The sequence below is a fragment of the Acanthochromis polyacanthus genome, chromosome 1 (genome assembly GCF_021347895.1).
Source record: "Acanthochromis polyacanthus isolate Apoly-LR-REF ecotype Palm Island chromosome 1, KAUST_Apoly_ChrSc, whole genome shotgun sequence".
NCBI lineage: Eukaryota > Metazoa > Chordata > Actinopteri > Pomacentridae > Acanthochromis > Acanthochromis polyacanthus.
The window spans coordinates 13,908,211-13,932,498 of NC_067113.1; the positions used below are offsets into that span (position 1 = coordinate 13,908,211).

At 41.0% G+C, this 24,288-nt stretch overlaps 2 protein-coding genes across 6 annotated transcripts in view; both read right to left on the bottom strand.

The window, feature by feature from the left end:
* Positions 1 to 4,289, bottom strand: part of ldlrap1b (low density lipoprotein receptor adaptor protein 1b) — a 37,260-nt gene extending 32,971 nt beyond the window's left edge. For all 4 annotated transcript variants that reach the window (XM_022192433.2, XM_022192435.2, XM_022192432.2 and 1 more), the window contains exon 1: positions 3,979 to 4,289. In XM_022192433.2, the coding sequence (XP_022048125.1) occupies positions 3,979 to 4,063 (85 nt within the window). In that variant the 5' untranslated portion in view covers positions 4,064 to 4,289. The remainder of the gene's footprint in view (positions 1 to 3,978) is intronic.
* A 5,395-nt stretch (positions 4,290 to 9,684) lies between these two features.
* maco1b (macoilin 1b) lies at positions 9,685 to 24,058 on the bottom strand. 2 transcript variants are annotated; one of them, XM_022192437.2, is made up of 11 exons: positions 23,764 to 24,058; positions 22,415 to 22,556; positions 20,320 to 20,446; positions 18,859 to 18,982; positions 18,084 to 18,262; positions 16,630 to 17,191; positions 14,396 to 14,554; positions 13,921 to 14,103; positions 13,712 to 13,832; positions 12,917 to 13,091; positions 9,685 to 11,993 (listed from the first exon to the last, which is right to left on the bottom strand). In XM_022192437.2, the coding sequence occupies exons 1-11, from the start codon at positions 23,841 to 23,843 to the stop codon at positions 11,791 to 11,793; spliced, it is 2,055 nt and encodes a 684-aa protein (XP_022048129.1). In that variant the 5' UTR covers positions 23,844 to 24,058; the 3' UTR covers positions 9,685 to 11,790. The 2 variants fall into 2 exon arrangements, with proteins under 2 accessions (XP_022048129.1, XP_022048128.1); XM_022192436.2 differs by having other exon boundaries at positions 16,630 to 17,194; positions 23,764 to 24,057.
* Positions 24,059 to 24,288: the final 230 nt, after the last annotated feature.

The following is a 24,288-nucleotide window of genomic DNA, read 5'->3' on the forward strand; positions in this document are numbered from 1 at the left end:
GAATAAAAATGAACAGAAAGTTAGTCACAACTACGATCTCTGGCGGTAGTATCACCAACACTGTCTCACACATGTAGGAGTTAAATGAGATTTAGTCCAAATAGATAAAGATCATATGCACTTCTGCTCACTCATGTGTAGGGATTGACTCAATAGACACTGTGACATGCAGCTGTTTCAGTATCGCCAACCCCACAGAAGACAGCTCCTTGACCAGGAGCGTGGGTGGGAACTGTCTCTCTTCAAAGCAGACAGGGATTTTCTACCTCCCACACTTTTCAGATTGGCAAAGAAAAAAAATATATCTTTTTTCGTGACCTAAAAAGATGGTTGATGTTACATACCGCTTCTCCCCTCTGAAAAATGGGAACTATTTGGATATAATGAGAGGGCAGTGCAGGGTAGCATTCTGTCAGCTCAGCAGACTGCCAAAAAGCAACTGAGCTGTTTAAAACCATGCAGGAAATGACTGCAAAAGCAGAGCAAACAGGCCAAAAGCAGCCACTAATGTCAGCCCGCTTTAAATGTTGACATGCAGTGATCATTAAAACAGACACAGTAGTTTTATGAAAACACTAATAGAACCTGTTACAATCCAACACTGACAGAGGGAGAAAAGGAATGCAACAGTGATAGATACCAAAGCGGTGAATAGGCTGCTTTGACAAGCCCAAGCCCACACACGGGCTAGAGAAACAGGCTTACTGGAAACTTATGTCACAATTTTGCCTTTAATTATGAACCTGTCTAAACCTCAAAATGTTGCGTCTTTACACTAATACAAGCCAAGTGTTAAAGCACGCTATTAAATGAATGATCACGATTTTAATTCTGTAGTCTAAGCTACAATTGCTTCTGCATTAGGGGTGTAATGGTACACAAAAATCACAGTTTGGTACATATTTCCATACAGAAGTCACGGTTCAGTTCGGTTCTCAGTTAAGGGGAAAAAATGTGCTGATATAAGAGTTGGTATGATTTTCTGGCTGAAGTGTGGACGAGAAGGAACTTCATAACGGGGCTCTATCACCTAAAATAGGAAATATATTTTAATGTAATTGCTTTTTAAAAAAAACAAAAAAACACCACCATTGTGTAAGGCTCTTGTTTACCAGCATAAATATACCAGTAGGCTAAAAAAAAAAAAAAACACACACAATATAGACATTTATCTATAGCAAATAGTACAGCAATAATGTAAAGTTAACATTAGCTGACCTTCATCATACGTTTAAAACCTCAGTTCTCAACAACGGAGTATGGCCGTAGATCTGCTACTATGAAAACACCAATGGACTTAGTTATTGCTTTAGCCCATTCTGAACTGCTAGGCAGGGTTTGATGAAATGATGTTGGGAGCGTTGTTTGTACAGTTCGCTGTTTTATTCCTAGCAGCGGGGATAGTGACGCTTAGATGGTAGCCTAGCCGCGCTAGACCCAGCTCTTAAGACACAAGGGTCTAGGAACGGTCGACAGGGAGGGAGGCAGGCTAAAAGGTTGTCTTTCAAATCACTCTGCAGCAATTGGGTAGGTATAAAACCAATCAGCGCAACGAATAGGCCGACGTAGTTCCTAGAGCGCCGGATTGTGGCTAAGTCCCATTAGCTTCCCAACCAGCGGAGCCAACTGGTATATTAAGGATTTGTCATATCCCGTCGACATAAGTCCAAATACATCTTTCTTCTCAATGAAACACTTCAGTGCCGTCCTTTGTTTATCTTTCAAGTTGAATTTTAGCTTCAAATCTTTAAGGGCTGTGGCCAAAGCCGAGTCGAAAGATAACTGTTTATTGTGCGCTGGTTGTTTCTGTCAGAATCGTCGTGCCTCTGTCGTCACTTCGTTACGCCCGCCTTCTGACTCTACACTTCATGGTGATTCGTCCGGCCAGTTTTAGGAGAATCCAGCCTCGAGCCTTATGGAGGGTAACTAGACCCACCCAGGCAGAGAATTAAGTTTGTTGCCGTGGGTTGTCTAGCGCGGCTAGGCTACTTAGATGGTGCTTTTTCAAATGTGTGTCTAAGTTTGACGTGTTGCTGGATGCATAGTTGAGGACCGCTTCACAGTGTCGGCATACGGCTTTTGTCTTGTCCACTTCTTTTTCTACTTTTTCGTACTTCACTGGGAAACCGAAGTGATCCCAAATGGGTGATTTTAATGACGCTGGAGCATCTTCTCGTTGTTGCTAGCATTAGCCATGGAGTGCTGGCAGGAGAATAACGATCCACCACATCCTGTGGTTCACTTTAAATTCCTACTTGTTTTTAGTTGCGCAATACTGCAGGACTGTGCGAGCCAGAGAAGGTCCACTGCAACTGTGGGCATTACGAAGTTTTAAGTTTAAAACAATTCTGTACATTGGCCATTCTTAATGGTCTTAAAATTTTCGTACCGCGGTACACCTCTGTACCAAACCAAATGGGCCTGTACCAAACGGTTTGGTACGAAAATTTGTACCGTTACACCCCTAATCTGCATACATTAAAAAAATGGGGTGCACTTTGGAGAAGTCTACTGACACTACAAGATGAGGCAAGTTGTCTTGTACCCATGACACAGAAACACAGTTAAGCCTTTAATTATACTAACAGTTTTGTTTAAAAAAAAAAAAAAAAAAAAAGAAGATGAAGAGCCACTTGATCACAGAGGAAACAGGAACTGCCAATGAATAAGTAATGAGGGTGAAGAAATAACCAAAATGCATAGCAGCATTGGTTTCTCTCTGCTTGAATGTCAGAGCAACAGAGGGATGTGAGAATGAGACCTCTGCCACTGACTGAAAGTGGAGTCATGGCAAAGCTCATCAACACCAGCCTGAGCTTCCAGCATCAGTTGATCGATTAGTCTTTGGGCCGCTGTGACCACTGACCGGTCAGATGTGGAGGGACCCTGCTGATTATGCATCACTCCCCCACAGAGGAGGGGACCAAAACAAAGCATCGATTGCACTGTCTGGCACGTGTAACACCGTGCTGCCAAGTGCTCTATTGTCTATGAAATAAAAAGGCATGGGAGCAGGGGGCATCCCCCCCTTTGTGGAAGCAAACATGAAAGAGTCTCGGCAGCTCAGCCTTCATGTCAAAACCACACTAGCACAGCCGTGTGATCATGCTCAGCCGCCCTTGTGCTGATTATACACACTGCAAAGATGAAGCCAGGCATCATGTGGAATCTCAAGCAAAACCTAAGGCTGCTTTCGTGACAATTACACCCTTAATTCGAGCTAGGCACTAGGCTGAACCAGACACCTCGGTGGGATTTAAAGAATCCGCAACCACTCCTTAATACAGCCTCTCGTTTTTTTGTTTCACATTGTGTATCGCCTAGCAACAGTGTGTTGCTAGGATTGTGCAGGCTTGCCAGGAAGGCGACCACTCAGCTCTCCTGTGTCTCCCCTGCCTCTGGCTCCTGTGGTCCGCATCTCCGGGTTTCAGCTCCCCGCAGAGCCGCTGTTGTACGTTTCAAACCGTGTCAGTCGGCACAGTGACGTGGCACACAATAACAGAATTTCACAGGACTCCTTAAACTTTTGTTTCAGCTCTGTGTCTCAGTGAACATAAACGAACAGCTCAGCCGCCTCCGTAGGTTTTCAGAGAACCAGTTCGAAAGCTGAACTTGTTACTTGGAGCGCTGAACCTCAACAGGAGTCAGTTTAGGAGCTGCGGGTCACTGCTGTCAGTTTGAGTGTCAAGTTCAGAACCATAACAAAACATTTCAGACTTTACATACCTGCTCTAACATGAAATTATTAATTTTCGAGAGACCAACACTGCCAAACACCTCCTACATTGCCAGATATTTCGTGCCATACAACCGTAGCTAGCTCCCTCAGACGAGTTGTAAAGTAGCGCTCAGAGAACACCGGTTGTAATGTTAGCTACTTACTGAGGCTAGCTTGGTTTAGCCAAGTTAGCCTTGGTTTAGCCAAATTAGCAGCAGCTAACGCCTTCATGGTAGTGTACTGAGCAACAGAATACTTACTTTTATGTCTGCCCGAACCCCAGGATTGTTTGGCGATGCTGGGGCTCCGTATAATTGCCCTTCCGGCCGATTTCAAAGCGTCCATATCGTAATCCAAAAGTGGGGCAAAGCGCCCGACGAGCCGCCGTTCGTCACTGTCGAAACACTTGGCTCGGTTTAAAGCAGCCCTCTCCCGTCCAAACTTTTTTTCGGCTGTTTTTTTCTGTCCTCCGCACGACTGGCTTTCAACCGATGGCAGCTTATCATGTTCGTCCCCCTGGGCGGTGTTATGTATGTAAATTAACCGGATAATGTGCGTGACGCCCGTTTGTGGAGTCACGCGAGTGGGGTTGTTGCAGCAGCGGCAGCAGCGGTTACATCCCGGACGGGCGGAGCTGCTGCTGCTGCTGCTGCTACTGCTGCTGTTGTTCCAGCTACACTCACGGCACAGTTTTACCCCCACCCAGCGTCTTCTGTAGCTAATGATTTGGTAGTCAGGCTGCGTTTACACCTCTCGTGTTTAATTCGGTCACAGACTGCTTCATTTTTGAGCTCAGAAAATTGAGTAGAAATGTCAGAAACTCCATCACCTGAGGCAGGTTGGAGGGTGAGAGTACTTCAGTGGAGATGACTCATCTGACAGGTGGGTATAAGAAGCTACAGTTTAAACATACGTTTTCAACTGTAATTTTTGGAAGCAGTTTACCTATTTTACACATTTCCCTGTTTTGTCAAATTATAGGTAATAGTAGCTAGTAAAATTACAGAAAAATATTAAATATACACAATGGCCAAAGGTTAAAAAAGGCTAAACTGTAAACAATATTCACATCAAATATCAGTCTGTTTGAAAATTAACTGTAAAACTCAACTTTTTTGACTGTATTTAAATCACAAAAATTCTTGTATATACCTGTTGAGGATTTTAAAATGGTCAGCCTTTTTAAAATGTTCAGTCTTCAGTTTTGTTCAGTTTCAGATGATACCATGCAAAATCAGACAAAAAATTATAATCTTTAAAAAAAAAAATTATAATATATATATATATATATATATATATATATATATATATAGTACATAATGTTCACATCAAAAATGTATATTTTTACAATGTGTGAATATAAAATTGCACTGTTTGATTGTTTTTACATCAAGTAAAAATATAATTATTTCACAAATATTTGTCGTTATTTTCACCATTTCACAGTTTTTGAACATTAGTTTGAACAGTATTTCACCGGAGGGTTTTTTGTTGTTTGTTTTTTTAAGCATATTTGTTGTGACACCTTTGCTGCCATATTTTCTGGAGCGGTTTTCTCAGATTTTTTACTTACTTATTTAACTGTTTATTTTGAGTGTGAAAACCAGCAAAGCTCACATTTTGCATCCTAGTAACTTCAGAGCATATACTATAAATTTATAGCTACAGCCATGAGTGTATATTTAAGGGGTGTGACCAAAAAAACAAGTATATAGCTCAATTTTAGTCTAGGAAGACCAAGAAGGCAATATATGACACAATGAAATATTTAAAATGAGCCAGAAGATGGGAGAAAATGATAAGAATCATTCCTTGCAAAGAAAAAGTGATTGAATGGAATGGGGAAAAATGACAGATATGGTCATACTGCAGTGGCTGCCAGCAGATAAACTGTATGTGATAAAGGCTTTATACACAGAGGGAACCATTCAGCGCTGCACTTAGGTTGACTTGGGCTTTGTCTCAGCATCTGGGGATGAAGATGGCATTCTCCTTTCTCATGCATGTGGGAGGAGGCGATTGCAAACAATGAGGCACTGACACAGTCACTTCTTTTTGAACGGGTCCCAGATATTCATAAAACCATCTGAGCCACCTGTGGCAAAGGTGGCATGAGATGGCACTGACAGGGTAAACATTTAGAACACATGCATTTGTCCCCAGTAAAGCAGGTCTTTTTTTCTTCAGCATAGGTTTGTGTGATATGCTCTGAATGTGCAGATTTGAGATCTTGTTGAAACCCGTATGAGCTAATAAAAGTCAGAGATTTTTTTATTTCATTCAAACTAGATGATATGAAGAGATGCCACACGCACATTTAGGGAGTCTACTTCCCTAAACAAAAGACAAAAAATGGGAGACAGAAGAGTAAGTCATGCCTATGTGTATGTGTTGACTCAGAAAAGAAAATGTTAAATAAGCAAAGATTATCTAGAGGATAGTAAATATTGAAAAGCAAGATAGAATGCCCGAGAGCCTTAATGCCTTATGTTCAGGTGTATTTTAAATTGTCATCTGATGCATGAATCTTGTGTTTTGACATTTCTACCAAGAAGAGATGCAGAAAATCATAAACTGAAGCATAAAGACTGACCAGAATGCATAAAATGAAGTGTCTGATGCTCAAAATCCTATGAGAGTGGGCCCCTAAACCCCCTGATTATTGTGTTCCCCTCACATTTAAACGATATCTACAGCTATGATCACTTCCATGCCTTGTCCAAATCAAGTGCTCTCTGATTAGATTGCGTATATAATACCATTATTGCCTGAATGTGCATGCTCTGTTACATGTAACCTTTGCCCTCATATTCTGCCCTTGTGCTCTCATGTATCACACAGCTAACAGCTGCAGGGCAGGAAGGATGTAAGAGGTCTTTTTTGGAACAGACGTATTGTGTCAGTGAGTCATTGTTCACCAAGCCATGAAGTTCTTATTGGAAAAGAGAAAAAAAGCTTGGGAGATTTAGACTGCAGGCAAAGATGGCTCATTCCACAGCCCTGAAGAGGAAACCCGGCCAAGAGGAACTCATGTTATATTGAGCATGATTAAAAATAAATGCTTGGAGGTGAAAGGGACACTTCTGACGTTTTAAATTCCTCTGAGATGAAACTGACCTAGGGTGACCTTTCATTTGTTTGACTTTTCAGATGATACAAGAAAACAGCATGGATATTTCACTAGACGGCCATCACACCTATAAATACGATTTTTGTTTATGCGAAAGTCAAATCTTAATCATTCCTGAGTACCGACCAAAATAAGTCTAACTTAGTGATTCTTTGCTATTAATCTGATTTACATTGTGATGTTGCTGAAAGGAAATTAACTTGACAGTAAGATGAAAAATAGTAGTGTTTTAGGTCCATTATTGCAAGATTTAAAAGCTGAATTTCTCTGCTGAGTTTCACTGCGCTTACATAATCGCCCTACAATGAATCACTCGAGAGAACGGCTCGCAAAAAATCTCACAGTACCAGATTTCATAGGAGATGACAAGCTCAGAGACGGCCGTGGAACAGGCTAATGCGTCCCCAGGAACATATTAGGCAACACCACCGCTATTGTAAATCTAATGCGTACTTAGCAGTGACAGTACTGGTTTTTCTCTGCACAAAAAGAAGAGCCTCCAGTGAGAATTATCGGTGCATCAGTGTAAACTAAACGACCCTTTGTACTCAGACAGGTGCATTCCTTTCAAATCACTGTTTCTCTGTTGGCAGCCACAACCAGGCTTCAGTGAAAGACAAAGGCGTGCACTCAGCTTGTAAATCTGCCAGGTATCAAAGCATGCAAGACATACCTAGATTGCTAAAGCAGCAACATGGGTAATAGTTACAGAAGATGTGTTTGGCAAGAAATATCAGTGAGTTTCTGCTGGTGGGGAGAGAAGAGGTGGTTGTTTAACATTCAGCAGAGGTGATTCGTCACTCTGAAGGTGAGTATGGAAGCCAAAATACACACGATTTAATTACATAGGTGGATAAATGCAAGCAAGCAACCTCATAGCATCAGCCATGGGAGTATATCTGCACACATCTGTGCACCTGTACTGCAAATCCACTGTATCTTTAGTAATCTTCAGGGAGACTAATTCATTTTTTATCTGTTTCACTGTAATCCACAAGGGACAGGTACAGAGGCAGTAAAAGTGTATTTCCACCAAGAAAATTGGATGCTATGCTAATTGGGAAGGTCAAGAGAAACGGGAACCTGGAATTTTCTCATTTACGGCTCGTCTTCTCTTCAAACAACTGGATTTACTGTAGATTTGTGAGGCCAAATGGCGTTGTGAATAAAGCTGTGCCAAATGTTGACTACTAGAATAGGACTATTATGATCTGCTATTTCCACAGCCTTGGCTCTGCCAAACAACATGGTGCCAAATTGGAACTGGGAGAGCAATAAAAAAATACTGAGGATGGAGTGTAAAACAAATTTATGCCTAACCTAGGCAACGATTAATGCAGAGAAAATGAGTGAGGAGCTTTGCCCACATTTGTCTCGCTGTGCAGGTTAATCAAGCGTATTTGGGGAAGCCTGGCATGTGACAGACTGCTGAGCAGAGGGCTTCTTTCACGCATTGAAATGCAGTGTCCTTGCAGGACGATTCTTTATCTCCCAAGTCCGTACAAAAACATAATAAAATTCCAGTGCATTACAGGAATTATCACTCAAATCAAAATGTGTGGCAGCTCATAATTTGCTCTCTTTCATGGGTCCATCACTGGATGAAATCTCAAGCCCAGAGGTCAGCAGAACAACAGAAACTCCCTGATGGTGATTCCGTCTGAATTTGAAATGTGGACAAAGAGGGAAAGCAGAAAAATGTGCTTAAATGCTCAGCTTGAACACCAAAGAACAGCATTTCCCCCCTCTGGCAGTATTTAAATGGAGCACACTTCTGACTTCAGTTACCTACCAACCCTGCTGGATGGCACTGAGGAAGCACCGCAGTCTGCGTGTTTGGATCAGGCCAGATCAGTGGTTGTCATGAGCAAATTATTCATAAGTTCCTTTTGTCAGCGCTGAATGGGATTTTGTGGTCATGAAAAGAGGGAATTATAGTGCTTGACAGTGTTAATAACCAGAGCTTGTGTGAACAGAGATAATCTCTTTAACTGGTATTACGAGGATGGGCACTGCCTCCTAGTGGCCGTAAGACAGTGGTGCATTTTGTAAATCTTAAACACAAACGGGCCATGTTAACAATTTTCAAAAAGCACTGAAGGTTATTTTTTATTTTTAAATAGTAATACAATCTATTAGCTATACACTGCTTAATCCTCATTAGGGTCACTGTGGGAGTGGAGATCATCCCCCCTGACTTAGGGCAAAGGCAGGAGTGTATGGCAAGGCTACATACAATCACACTTGTATTCACACCTATGGACAATCTAGAATCACAAAGTAACCTCAGCACACTTTTGGACTGTGGGAGGAAGCCGGAGTATCCAGAGAAGTCCCACACATGCACAGGGAGAACATACAAACTCCATACAGAAAGATCCCGGGAAGGTCAGGACGCAAACCAGGGATCATCTAGCTGCAAGGCAAAAGTGCTAACCACCAAGCATATTAATATAACTAAGGTTTTCTATTAGAATCAAATCAATCAATGAATTAACCAGAAAAAATGCAACATTCCTTTAAAAGGTGACATTACAACTAAACAAACTGATGAATTATGGTTCTACTTTAGTCCAGCAATCTTCTATTGCACTTCCATAAGGCTGAGAGACTCCCAAGAAACCAATTAAAAACAAAATCTAAATGAAGCATCAGAGGCTGAGATATCTTAACTTTCCAATCATACACCTCAAGACGAGAGCAGCCATACAGATTTAATACTTGAGGTCTCAACTGCAAGCTGAAATAACTACAATGGCAAACACTAAGTGAAGCTGTCAAGTTTTCAGGTATTTGTCGACACATTGTCAAAGCAACAGCAACAAGCAGAGAAAAGTCAGTTTGCAAGAAAAAAAATGTTTATTCCTTGTAAACCTCACAGAGCGAGAGCGCAGCCAAGGTCAGACCTGGGGGAAAACAGAACAGTGACTGTGGGCATAGAAAACAAAAAACAAACAAAAACACTTATCTATACTTCCAACAATCAGTTGAACAAACAACTGACTAAACTGTAATTTTCACAAAATTTTTCAAGAAGCCAATGGCAGCAATCTGAGCAAAAAAAAACAAAAAAAAAAAAAAGCTTCTCCATATACAGTAGGTGAAAACCACACGCACAACAATGACCATTTCAGATGATGGTGAAAAAACCACATCAGACTCAAGCAATTTTCTCCCTGCAGGAAAAGAACAATAATACCAGAAACAGGAGTCAGGAAAACTGCTTCCTAACAGCCACTTGCCCAACTTTGCAAATACTGTAACATTCACAAAAAGAAATTTGACTTTCTAGTCCCTTACTTTTAACTACAGTCTACTACAAACAGGTGACCTCTTTCTCTACCTGCTTAACAGAAACTTCCATTAAGTGATATTCAGCTGGATATTTGACAAACATGTCAGCCAATGTATCTGCAGTACATTCTTGAACACATTACTAGAGAAACAGGCATTACAGTCTTGGCACACAAACTGAAGTGGAAGATGAATTAAATTATCTGAACTGCAACATTAAAGCTGGCGTTTCCAAAGCTTTGATTACATCGCACAGTTCATCTTGACGGTTTTCCCTTTCAAAACAGCATGTTTTCTGCAGTGCAACTTTAAACGGGAATCAGAAAGAAGGGAGGGGGCAGCAGCTAAACCAAAGGATTTGGGGTTTAACAGCAGCAGAGATGAGCTTCTGTTAGGACATGTGACAGGGATGTAGACTCTGGTGGTTACCATCATGTCAACATACTGACAAATTACGTAAATAGAGAAAATTAAAAGTCTTGGATTTGGTGCTGTCCAACGTATCTGGTGAATGTGATTTGTATGAGAAGGGTCAAGGCTGCCCTCGAATGCGCACGATGATCAGCTTCCCTACCAGCGGGGAAATCAGAAGGCAGTCCAAAAAACAAATCCGTGTCCTAAGGGAACTTTGTCCCACTACACTGGGCATGGTCAAATTCTTATCCTTTCCAGCTTAGCCAGATGCTTCACAACTAATTCAGAAGGTATGGGTGGTATCTCATTACCAAACTCACTCTATGTCCTCAACTCAAGGCACTGTGATCATGACAACTGTTGAAAGATTATGCAACGAGAGCACTGAAAGTCTGTACACGTACATGTACAGACCTCTCCTACTGCACACTTGTCAGCTCAAAAACTCTTTCAGAAAATACAACCAGCTATGGGTTTGGAGAAACCAAAACTGTTGTCAATGATGCATTTGCAACTGCTTGGGCTCATTTCATTTTAAGGTTTAAGTATCCGCTTACAATACAAGTTCTTTTCCAACTTGTTGCAACCAACATGAATTTTAAAGTGAACAAATGGAACCACACAATACACTTTAAAAGCTATTCACCACCACATCCCAAAGCAGCTGTGAGCAGGCTTAATTTGATGTCTGATTGTAGATTAAAATAATAAATTAAACGTAAAAGGGCTGAGTCTGTGCCATCTTTGCACTACATTCCTCTGGTTGTACAGATGTTGCCATACTATTTTGAGAGAATAACAATTGGTCAAAAAAATTGGGACACAAGTCAGGCTGTATGATAAAGGAGAATTGTTTTCCAATGTTAGAAGGGAGTAATGAACCTAAAAAAAAATATACAGAGGCTCCTTCCCAGGACCAAGGAGCAGGTAAGTGGTTGCAGTGTTGAAGGGAAAGGGAGAGCAACACCCTTGAGATGAAGATACATACCCGATTCTGTGAGGTTTCACTAGACAGTTAAGAGAAGAAAAAAAAAACTGGGGCTTCCTAGTTGACATGGGATGTCCTTTTTAAGTTTTTTTTTGTCTTTTGTTTTAACTACAACAAATACAGTCACACAATACAACATCCTTCTGACCTGGCAAGGAGAGAACAAAAAGTAAGTTCTCTGCCGCAAGGTGGTGGGCCTGCAGGAAAAGTAAAAATGATGGGAGGATGCATGGCGGGGAGAAGCGTTCACTTTTTGAGTGGCTGGTAAACAGAGGCATTGGGGTCTAGGCCGGAGGGATTGGTGTCCATGAACTTTGAGGAGTAGTGGGGGGCGACGGGGGTCATGCTGCTGGTGTCGGCTGTGTAAGAGATGCTGGGCATGACGGCCATTACTTCAGCAATCTTCTGCTTCAGGTCTTTGATCTCCTGGTCCTTCTGCAGGATCTGACCTGAAAGCAAGCATCAACATTTCAGTTTAATATAATTCAGAGAACAGAAAGAATGCAGGTGTGGTCACACAGTGTGAGGGGTGATCAAAAAGTTCTGATTACTGTTTGTGATGCATGTGCATGGAGCATGTCACATGTATCAGATATACATGTGTGAGCAGGAACTGTCTTCACGCAGGAGTATGTGTGACGCTGCACTATCAGTGACAGAACCTGTGTTACACTCGTGTTCGTGAGCACTAGTAGGTGTGCATTTGCGATTTTTCCTCATGGACCTCAAACTGGACAAGATAAGGAACAGTAACACTCTGTGTCAATCAGTGGATGAGTTGATCCAACCGTCATGTCAAGACCATCACTGGTGACAAGATGTAGGTCTGCAGCTACGACCGAGAGAACAGACAACAGTTTGTACAGCAGAAGACTATAAATTTTCCAAAACTGGACACTGCACATCAGGTTAGGAGCGAGCTTGGTGTTTTCATCAACATTCATGTGGTTTGGCACCAGGAATTTATACTCCAGTGTTCGACTGTCAAAGCAGAGTTCTACGGAAGCGTCCTGATGTGGTCCCTGGTCACATTATGCACAAGTTTTTGGCCACAGCAACACAATCGCTGCTCCCCACTCACCCTATTTGCTAGATTTGGCTCTTTGTGACTTATTTATTTCCCCCTACATCAAACTTAATTCGCAGTTTTGACACAGTTTAGGAAATTCATTACTCACTGTAGATGGTGCTCGGCATGTTTACATAACGGGACTTTGATGGTGCGTAACAAGCTTTGGGAGCACTGTATCGCTGCACATGAAGATAACAGGTATGGTGCCAAAATTTAGATCAGGTATGGTTTTTGATTTTTACAGGTAAATAACTGTTTGATCACCCCTGTAAATACTGAGTCTGTGAGTGTTATGGGAACCTTGTGCAATCTCCAGCTGTCTCTTGGCGTCTCCAAGTGCAGAGAAGAGGTCCAGTTTGATCCTGGTCTCTGCGCTCAGGCTGTTCTCCAGGTGTTGGGTCTTGTCCTGCATTGCTGACAGTGCTGACATCAACACCTCTGTGTCTTTTTCATTTTCCTTATATTTATGAAGCTCCTAAAAGATGGAGAAGAGAAACTGTCAGGATCAGGTCAGAAGGCACTCTGACTGGTTGCTTGGGTATACTGCTGATTGAATGCTTTATGTTTTACTGTTGGTAGGACTAAATAAGCGCTGTCTGAAATGAAGACCGACATTTGCTTTTGTGGACAGTTTGCTCAAATCAAGTGACAAAGAAGCAATGCAGTCGAACAGTGCAAAAAAAAAAAAGGACTGTGATTTTCAAGGAAAATATTCACAAAAAAACCCCAATAATATGCAAATACAAAATTAATCCACTGCTTCATAAGACATAAATGGTGAAACAAGTCAGAGAAGTCTTTCAAAGTAAATTGCAAAAAGGAGCTCAACAAGAGTGTTTTTAACCAAATTAAGTATGTGCATGCGTCATTAAATGGCTGCTCTCAGTATGTGTATGTACTAAACTGTGCAGATGCCTGTTGCTGGCTGCTTATGCAGCTTCTAATCTGCTGTATGTGCAAACAACCTGCTGTCATTACACAACTGATTAAACAAATAAATGCCACAGAACCTGGCATCAACACAACAGTCATTTTTTAGCCATTAAAAATATATAGCTAAAATCCATTAAAAAAAAAACCCAAAAGAAAACATACCTGCACTTTTAATTCAAGCTCTCTGATCTGGTCCTCCTTTACTTTGATGTCCATTGTTAATTTCTTACACTCCGTTTCTAATTCAGTGATCCGCCGCCGCAGCGTGTCTGTACACTCCCCTCTGAGAGGAAAAAAGGAGGTGTGAATGTTTTTAAATGGCAGTAACTACTTTTTGGAAACTTAATTTCAAATGTCTGCTGTGCACCTACCTGGATGCTGCTGCTAGTGCTACTGCTCTGGCTGCTGTGGCCTCCTCTAACTTCTTTCGCTTCTTTTCGTCTGCAAGTTGCTTCTCGGCAGTAGCTCGCGCATCCTGCTCTGCTTTGAGCCTCTTCTCCAGTTGGCCCACTGCCTGTTTGTCCTTTTGCTTTGCCTGCACAGCATTATGGAGCCTAGTGCATGAACATACACAAGAGCAGCACATTAGCAAAAGCAAAAAAAAGACGTGGCAGGATCAGCATTTCATACCTGTACTAGGTTTCCACCGCTAATTTAGACCTTTTTCTAATGCTACAGGAAAAACTTTGCAGTGACGACACTAAGTTTTCAGGTAGACATTTAGGCTTCATAAAAGCGTCATCATGCAGCATACATGACAATAAACAAACGTAATATTTCCAATAATCCTGAATCAAAGTGATTACAAGCCTAACCTTCCATATATTAGATTCCAGCACCACTCACTTGTTCTGCAGCAGTTCATTCTCCTGGCGCAGTTGGCCCAGCTCAGTGCGTATGGAGCGCTCAGCGCTACCCAGCGAGCCAATCTGGCTGCGTAGGTCCTGCTCCACCTGCCGGCTGGCCTGCAGGTCTGCCTTCAGTTTCTTAACATCCTGCTCCAATCTGTCCAGAGCAGAATGTGAACACACAAGCCAAATTACATGCTGTTCATAGGGCACTCATCTTGATGTAAAAAAAACAACAAAAAACCTTAGTATCAATACATACGTATACTACATGATTCCAGTAGTGTATCATAATGATCCAGTCATCGGCATATTCATATTAGCGTAGACAGACATAAATAAAATAAAGCTTGCTTAAGTCTTTTAAGTAAAATTCACATAAGAAAACTTCATGTCTGTATAAAAATGGTAACAGATTTCATTCTGGCATTGGAGCTCTGAAGCAGGAGTTGCAGGAGGCAGATGGAAGCTTCATAAACATGACCATGTCCTCCTTGGAGAACAGATTATTATTAGTCCTAGTGCCCCTTTCAGCATCATTTCTAAAAGAGGGTATCTAAAATCTCTGATAAAAACATAAGCTAAAAGATGAAAGTGTAATTTGATGCTGGAGATATGGTACAAACTTATGTTGTTTTGTCTGCTATTATCTGAGACAGTCACTAAGAAGACATATCCTCATTGCGCAAAATAAACAACTTATAAAACTAGACTGAGAACACATCCAAGAAAGAGACTCTAAAACAGTGACAGATACTGGGATTTATGCCTCGTTTCTCTGACATTTATTAACTGCTACCAACTGCTGTCAATCTTGCAATAATCCATATTTTACACAACACCCAACTCATAAATTCAGGATGTGTTCTTAAGTTGGCATTGGACTGTATTTCATGCTAAAGATTATAAATATATCTCTGCCATCTTAGAAAGCTCTAGTCTAGTTAAACCACACCAGAAACAGGTCGAAGCAATCACCTGTTTGCTTTTTGTCGTTTCTGTTAGGTCTAAACAATCTGGGGAAAATATCAAATTGCAATTTAATTCACAATCTAATTTTTTAATGTCAAGCTTCAGTTCAATAATCACTGTGCGATAGATTTAAAATGTGACACCATGAAAAAAAAGCATGACTGTTACACAAAGAGGTCAGTATGAATTTAAAACCACTGACACAACAGTTTAAACCCTGGGCCAGACATGCTGCAGAGTGCATATCCTAAAATGCAGCCTTTGCAATTTGCTAATTGCATTTTTTTAAAATCACCATTTTATTGTGAACTCAGTTGTTCTGCTCTTGTTTCTGTTATATCACAGAGGTCACAAACTGACCAACAGAATAGTGGCTCATCAGAACATTTAGATCCTTTGCCTGTATAAAGCATGATCAACTTCCATTGTGTGTATTCCAGGTGCACCAGCTGTCAAAAAGTAACTGGTGCGCTGTCAGGCGAAACAATGAATCAATCTGAAATGAAAATCGCAATTTGAAACAATGCAATATGCAAAATGTGAAGGTTGCAATTTCAGTCTGTCAAATAATCCCAAAAAAATCAAATAATGAGAATATAGTTGTCATTCAAGCTTATTTAACCCAAGGATGTCGAAACCTTAAGGGGGTTGTTTATGTTTCCCCACTGATCAATGTTCAGGCCCAGTGTGCACACTATAGATAGACTGATGCAAGCCCAGTCTTATTATTTAACAGCCACAAATTAAATAGTCACGATAACGTTTGCAGAAGTTCCTGCCATCCTCCTCATCTAACAGTCACACTCTAATGGTATCCTGTGGTAATGTTCCATCACACTTTAAATCTTATACACAATAAATATTCAACTGAAGCTTGACTTTATTAAAAGTATATTGAAAATCAAATTGCAATATGACAGAAAAATTGCAATTCAATATTTTCTCCAATCATTTAGGTCTAGTGCTCTCAATAAAAACACTGAACAATTTAGCTTTTGAGTGAAGCATAAAATAAAACAAACCCTGAAATAAACAGCAGCCATCCAAACAGTTTTAGTTCATAATCCACCTGGGTGGTGGGGCAAAAAGGGTCACCAGGTCATCCCCAGTCTCAACACATACTGAGGACAACATTTGCCCTAACATAGTTCACTGCACTTGTTTTTGTCAGTACAGTTTATTTCTAAATTATACTACAGCTACATCTTAATGAGTGCATGTCTTCATCAACACATCTGGTTCTAAACATGCGCTTCTTACCTAACAAGTGCTTCTGGTTTGCTCAGCTGGTTGTTGGGGATACAGTTGTCTGTGGGATCCCTGTGGGAGCCACCTGATGTCCCTTTTCCCACTGCTAGCTTGTGCTTCTTCTCGTTCTTCCCCGTGGAAAAGGAAGATGATGGTGCAGAGGAGGGTACGCTGCCGTTGGATGCACTATGGCCACGGGGTGAGGAGTTGAGTGCTGCGGCATTGCTGCTCGCATTTTTGTAATTTTTGGAGGATGATGATGATGAGGAGGAACAGGAAGAATTGTTGTCCTCTTTAAGCAACAGGTTCTCTGTGCTGCCCAGCTCTGTGGTCAGTCTCTTGTTGTTCATATGGTTCTCCATATACTCCATCTCCTGGAGTTTAGAGTCCACTGATGATGGTAGGATGCTGTTGCTGTTGTGTTGCTTTTTAGCTTCCCCACCGCCCCTTCCCTCTTTCCCTTTTTCTCTATACTCTAGCTCCGGCAGTGGTGCCGATGTCTTTTTATTGGCTGGAGCGCCGTTCTGTGACACTGGAGGTGTGTCCACTTCAGATATTCCTTTAGCTGCTGCTGCTGCTGCATGAATAAAGAGTGAAGTGAGAGAGATACAAATTAAATACTTCACAATATTTATAGTTATTACTTAGACTTTAGGTCACCATTGTGAGCACAGACAGATGATTTACATTAAAGTATTATTTGTGTAAAATGCAGCTGTGGTTACATCTGCACAATGAACCAGACAGCTATGTTGCATTTAAGTTATTTCTGTGTTTTTCACGTTGGTTTGTTAATGACAAACCATTCAGCACAGCAATGTTGACCATTTTGTACCAATTGTTCCTAAAGCCTCTTCCATATCTTTCTCTAATCGCACCCACTGACTAGAGTCTCTTGTGATCATTGTGTGCATGGTGTGTTTATTTAAACTGTGACGCAGGTGCACCTGCAACCACAGACTTTGGATAGAATGGCAAACATATACTGCATACGTTGTATTAATGGTAACTTGTTTGACAAAGTAGTTGCATGATTAACCAAGAGGAACTGCAAAAAGCCTAGTTGTGATTAAAAAGATAATTCTGTTTAATTTAATTGCCATCTATTAAATCACATGAACAGGACCAAAACCTCTAGGAAACTGTATCCCCTGAGCACAAACCTAATAAAATCTAAATAAAGCTATGGATGATTACAACTATAACTCAAGCAGGAAGTTAATTATACTTAATGGGGCCTTCATGTATCGTAAGAGTTACAATAGGTAACTGGTACAGGTACAAAAATAGCACAGGACTTTACAAGACCAAGTCACTGACAGTTCTTTTAACTACGCAATCTACAGATGCATCATCGCAGAAGAATAGACAGTGGAGTGAAAGTACAGTACGATAAGCCCACCTAAATACAATTAATACATGTCTATTAAATGTGTGTGTACAGTGTAGGTGGGACTGTGTCCTACCTTCTTCTGCTTCTCGCTCTTGCCTCTGTAGCATCTGTTGCTCTGGAGGCAGAGCCTGTTGTAGGAGCTGCATGTAAAACTCATTCTCCTTCTGCACCTCCTTCTGCTTACGGAGGCGCATTTTATAGCTTACGTAGCTCTTGAAGCCAAAGCCCAGCGTGACCACAGGGTAGCCAATGCTACAGATATGGACACAAAATGTACACATATACGGCCACTTGTCATAGATCAAAACAACAAAATACAAAATGAATTAAATCATTCATTAAAAAGTCTTCATAATACTATGCAAACAGCCAAACTACACAGCATAATACATGTTAAAAGGTCTTGGACTGTGTAAATTAAAACTCCAGATTTCTATTACTCTTGTACAGTTTATGAACACACACTGCAGAAGTGATTCGTTAAACTTCTTTCAGCATTTCTCATGAATACCCAGACTGTCTTCTTTGAAGTCTCTTCATAATAACAGATCAATAGGCAGATGATCAGCTGTCACATAATTTCAGTGGTGGAATATCCCTTAAAACATGACACAGTAGTTCTTACTTGTACATGTATTCCTTTGAGTAAAAGGAAGAATCAAGAGACCCAATGTGTCTTAGCAATGAATGAAGCAGTGGGACACTTTAGACTAGATCATATAAAGCTGTTTTACTTCACATTCTTCTCCTGCACCAGGCTGACACAGTCACTTGGCACTAAACCTACACAATTGAGGCCCGTCTGTTAAGGGCACACTACCCCTAGTTAAAACTAAACAATGGCTCACCAATGTGCGGCAAAAGGACGACACAAGTCTACGTGAAAGTTCTTCAGGTCTTTGAATCTGATGGCTGCCTCTATGTATACAAAGAGTATCCATAGAGACACGGTGGGTAGACAGACCCCTCTCTCTGAAAAAAAACAGAGCAAAGTAGGAAAAAGAGGTCAGAACTATGTATCAAACATAAACCGTATCTATAGCAATAGATATCAGAAAGTGGAAAAGATCTACAGAAAACTCTAAATTCTGCTTGTTTTTACAAAAATATGCCACAAGTGTGGACAGCAAGACTGATGAAATAGAGTATGTTTTACATCAGATGTATTTGTGACGAAGGACAGAAAACATGGCTAAAACACCTTCTGGATGACTCCACATCCAGCATGACTGGCTCAAATAAAACTAAAAATTCTGACGAAAATTCTTTTTTCTAGAAGCAGACACTGTAAGGAGATACTTAAGTGTGCCTCCCTGCTGTTATGAACTCCTCCTTGTGCTTCTGATCTTAAATGTTAACAAATACACTCTATAATTTCCTGTGATTTTTAAGAATGATCCAGCAATAGAAAATAACACCCTACCCGTTGTAAAGGCTGAAACTCATCAGGTACTGTGAAATCTTCTTTGATCAAATTGCACAGCATCTGATTAAACGGTAAGAGTTGTAAAGCAAAGTGTATACTCACATACGGTCAGGGAAGGGAAACCATGCTTCTATATAGTTTCAAACTTTCCCATTCTGTATGTATCACTGACATCCTCATCTCTGAACATATAGGACGGTCATAATACAGACACTACCCATTGTCTCCTTGGCTGTCATAGCCTCAGATATTTACCACCAGGCTGTGGAGTGGTACAAGATATTAATACCCCTGTGACATCCTATGGTTCTCAATGTCACTGGGGAGTAAAGTTGGAGAGCTCAGAAAGCAACTGGGGACCACTCTGCTTCTCCCTCCCCCAACGGGCACTAGGATTTCAATCTGACACCTGGCCTTTGGTCAACACACGGGGATCCCGCTAAATCAGACTGACAGCTAATCCGCAGAGCGAAGCTCACTTACACTCACCATGCAAAATTCTAAGAAACAAGCCAACTATTTGTAAATAAGACAACACACTGTGCATGGGTATTACACAACACTGTTCACACCTGCTTTTCCATGCAACACTAAGGGGAAGTTGCTCTAAGAATGAATTCCATCTATAACTGAAAAAGATGACTCATCTTAATAGTCCATCACAAACATAAACAGGAAGATTCCTTCTTCCTTTTTTGTTTGCGCTGTTACAACAGAAACAATTGACAACCAAGAGTAATAGCCACTAGGTAGCTTTTATTTCCAATTTACAGTACAAGTCTCCTGAAAAAAATATCTATCAAATATCTTCCACTTGCTAACTGCCTGTGTGTAGCATTTAAAGCCAGAAAAGTCAAGACACCTTAACACAGGACGGCCTTACCTGTGTGCCAAACATACTGCACCCACACATAGGTACTGGCAGCAAAGAATAGCCATTGCACTGGGATGAAGAGGAGGCAAATGATGTCCGAGGTAAACGCCACACACACAAAGAATACTGAGAAGGCCTGTTAGGAAGAGAAGAGGTAGTTAGGATCAACTATGCAGGAAAGAGACAAGTAGAGTCATTTGACCTTGTTAGTACAGCACACTGGCAAATGACAAGATTAGCACACAATGTATAAAATGTAAACCACTCCCTTCAAAAGAGAAAACATGTAAACAGTGTCCTAACAGCTACCCTTAAGCTGTTGGACACGATTTAACAGAAGGTTGGTTGCCACATATCAACTGTTTTTGTAGAAGCCACCTGGTCCTGGGTAAATAAGGCATGCACTTCATTCATCTCATTACAGGACAGATGAATATGACATTTTTAGTTCTCGCTTCCTCACATCTCTGTGAGACATGCACACCAACTAACACTCACATTTCAACAAGAACAAGCTGTTCAGCATTAATACTGGACTGAAGGCAAAATAAGAATTAACATAAATTAACACTGACACACAATATGTAGGTACAGTATCATGCAGAGTGGTGAGCTGCAAGCCTGATCACATCTGAGGCTTGTATGTCAGATGAGTGCTCTGATCCTAAGAGGCCGCAAACAAGATTAAGCCACACATGTTGTTTTGCAAACCATAGTAGGACTCAACTGAACTTACAACAAATTGGTTGAAATTGTAGATTTGTCAAGGATAACTGCTCTCTCGTGTTCATCAGCCCAGCTTTGCCTTTGAGATTCTCCTGAAGTTTCTATTCATTTTGTGGGGCTTAATTGTCTCAGAATCAAGGTTAAAACCTTGTGGCTTAGACTATGTCTCTGAAATTATCCGAGTCTCCACCTTTATTTTCTGGCTGAAGCAATAAGACAGGTTAAGTATGAGCTTACCGTGTACATCTATCTACTAGGGGTGCAACAGATCACAAACCTCACAGTTTTGACTGTATCATGGTATTGCATACTGCTTTGTATCTTGTCATTGCAACGTTGCATTAACTCAGCATTGAGACTCAGAATTATTCCTTGCCGAGGTAGAAGTATTTTTTAGTGCCTTTGGTCTGTCAGTCTGTTTGTCTTTAAGCAGGATTACACAAAAACTAATAAGTTGAATTTCATGAAACCTGGTATAAAGCTGGAACACAGCTAGTTAAATTTTTGTGTGATCACTTAAAAATTGAGAGAAAGACCCTTGGCCTTGATGGAGGGCTACATTCGACAAAATCTCTTACTTTCAAAAGTAACAGTGATGATGTAACATTATTTTACATTGCGTCAGTAAAACTCTGTAATTAATCGGCAGTTCATGTGTGCCAAACCATTAGAATCTATACAAATCACAGACCAGTTATGGTCTATTACCCAACTATTATTTATATTTTACAAATAACCTCTAAGAGTTCAATTATGGAAAATGTTGTATATTATTTTCATTTTTTCCTTACGCTTTCATCTGTAGTCTGGTTTTGGGTTTAATTACTTTGAATACAAAGATCAGCACTATGCGTGCTGATCTTTCTTTTCATTGCGTCAAACAAATGTTGAAGCAATATCTATCCTTTTTGTTGTCCAGTTAAACATATAAATACACAGCCATCTATCTTGACTTACCCAACTCATGTGAACTACTTTTTTTTTTTACCTGATGTTTAAAAAATAATATTTGATGCTGTCAGACTTATTCTTCTCAATAAAGGTTTCGGAATTACGCTTCTCATATGAACCAATGTGTATGTATTTCTTGTATTTTATAGCTTGTATGTAGTGTGTTTGCTTTTGTCTTTGTTTTGAACTTGCCACCTGACAGGAGCTAGTCCACCAAACAACCTGCTTCACGCACAAGTCTGCAGAAGACGCAGCCGAAATTTGGGAAGTGTACGCATGGTCACCTCTGTGACTAACAGGTAGCCCCAACAGCTTCTCTGCATAAGCTTTCAAAGATTATACATGTTTCTACGGAGAACCAGAATTTCATCTTGCTCTTTTTTTACCTTTATAAAAGCATACGAAATATTAGGCTGTAGCTACTCACCAGCCCCTGGTATCTAAAGGAGTCGTACACACTCCGGATGAAGAGCCAAAATGGCCAGAGGTACTCAAACCTGAACTCAAGTACAAAGTCTGCCAGCAGCACCAGTGCCCACACCACCAGGAACTTCAGGTAGAGGAAGGTACTAAAAGAGAAGAAACATTTGATGAAACCGGATAGTTTTCAACACAAATTAACATTGAATTTTAAGAGTGTTCTTCAATATCTTGGCACTTAAAGCTGTTTCAATAATAATAGCTCTCATCTTTACCCTAAATATATGACATATTTATGATTAGTATGTTTGGGGGATGAATGAAAAGGTCAGTAAGTGCACTTAGATGTGTTCCTATACGATGCTAATGTGAACACTTAGATATTACAAGGGCAGTGTCAAGGTACAGTGTATTTATTTTTAAGGTTTGTTGTTTTGTTGCAAGGTCTTACTGGTGCTATTCTTAAGTACAACTCATGTCTGTTTAATAAGATAGACATATTTGATCACAGCTGACTTTTTATGTGTTAGAACACTGAGACTCAGAAAGTGACTCAGTAAGGGGTGTTCTTTGATCTCAAAGCATGACTGATGTGTGATAGGGGGCACCTGTTCAATAATTCAAGCACTGCTCCACATCTCTAGACATTCATGCCACGTGTGTAAGTAGTGGCCTTTAACGTGTGGCTTATCTGATACATAGGAAGTTACACAGAGGTGCAACCTGTCAGGTGTGGCTAGGAAGAACAACCAAGCAACTACTAAGTCTGAACAACTTTAAAGTGCAATCCGAGCTTTTTTGAAGACAGACTAACTGGCTGTTTGTTTATTGATTGATGTTAACACAGCATACAACCGTGTTGTATAAGTAAGGCTCATGTGATGATGTTGGCAGACAAAGCTGCTGTAGTGCTGACCTAAGTTACCTTTGCTAACAGGGAAGCAGCTAATTTTGACATGACCTGCAGATGACAACTGACGTGGATGAACTGCAGATTGTCAGAGTTGATAAATAGCATTCAGAGATATACTACCACGTATTTCAAACAGTAACGTTGCTGTTAAAAATAAACTGTGACATGATTCAAAACAGGCTGTTTTGGGGCCTAGCGCTACAGTTAGCTGTACAGCTAACGTTACCTGCTGGTGTACAACGAAAACATACAGCTAGCATAAACTAAGCTACCACTGGCAGCTAGCTCGGTTAACAGGCTGTCTAGCACTGCCAGTTCATTGGCATCGGTAGTAACGTTAGGAAGTTGTGTGTTCTGCAGCTATGCAGTCGCAAGCATCGCCATGCAGTATCCCCAATTAATGTCGTGAGAGGGACCCCTCCGTCAGGCTCCATATAAGTTACCTGCCGTATATACCCTCGGTGATTCGGTTCCGTTTTAACGGCCGTCGGAGTTTGCTGCAGTCCGCATTGCGCCGCTTCATCCTCCTCCCCTTGGCTTTGGCCTTCGAGTAACCACTGTAATCTTATCCAGTTTTCTTGTGTATACAGACAAAGATAATAAATAAAGTGCCTGTGGAAAATGTCGCTGTTATTATTTTTCCCCACTGGAAACAAAGAAATAAATAAAAGACTCTATTCGGGAACCTCCTCTTTTTCTGTTAGCGCAGGCTCAATAAGCCCAAACCGCGCTGTATTTTACGTACGTCCAGTTGTCAGACGGATGGTACATCCAATCAACCTGTCCGCCAGGCCCCCTCTCAATGATGGACACAGAAAGGAGCCAATGAGATCGAAGAGTGGTCACTCGCTCTGCTCAGTGCCGCCAATCACAGCAGAGGAGAGCGAGGAGGCGAGGGCCGCTGCGTGTGGAACGTCTCACCATTCAGCCAATCACATGTTTGTGGACAAATCGGGCATCCCGGATTG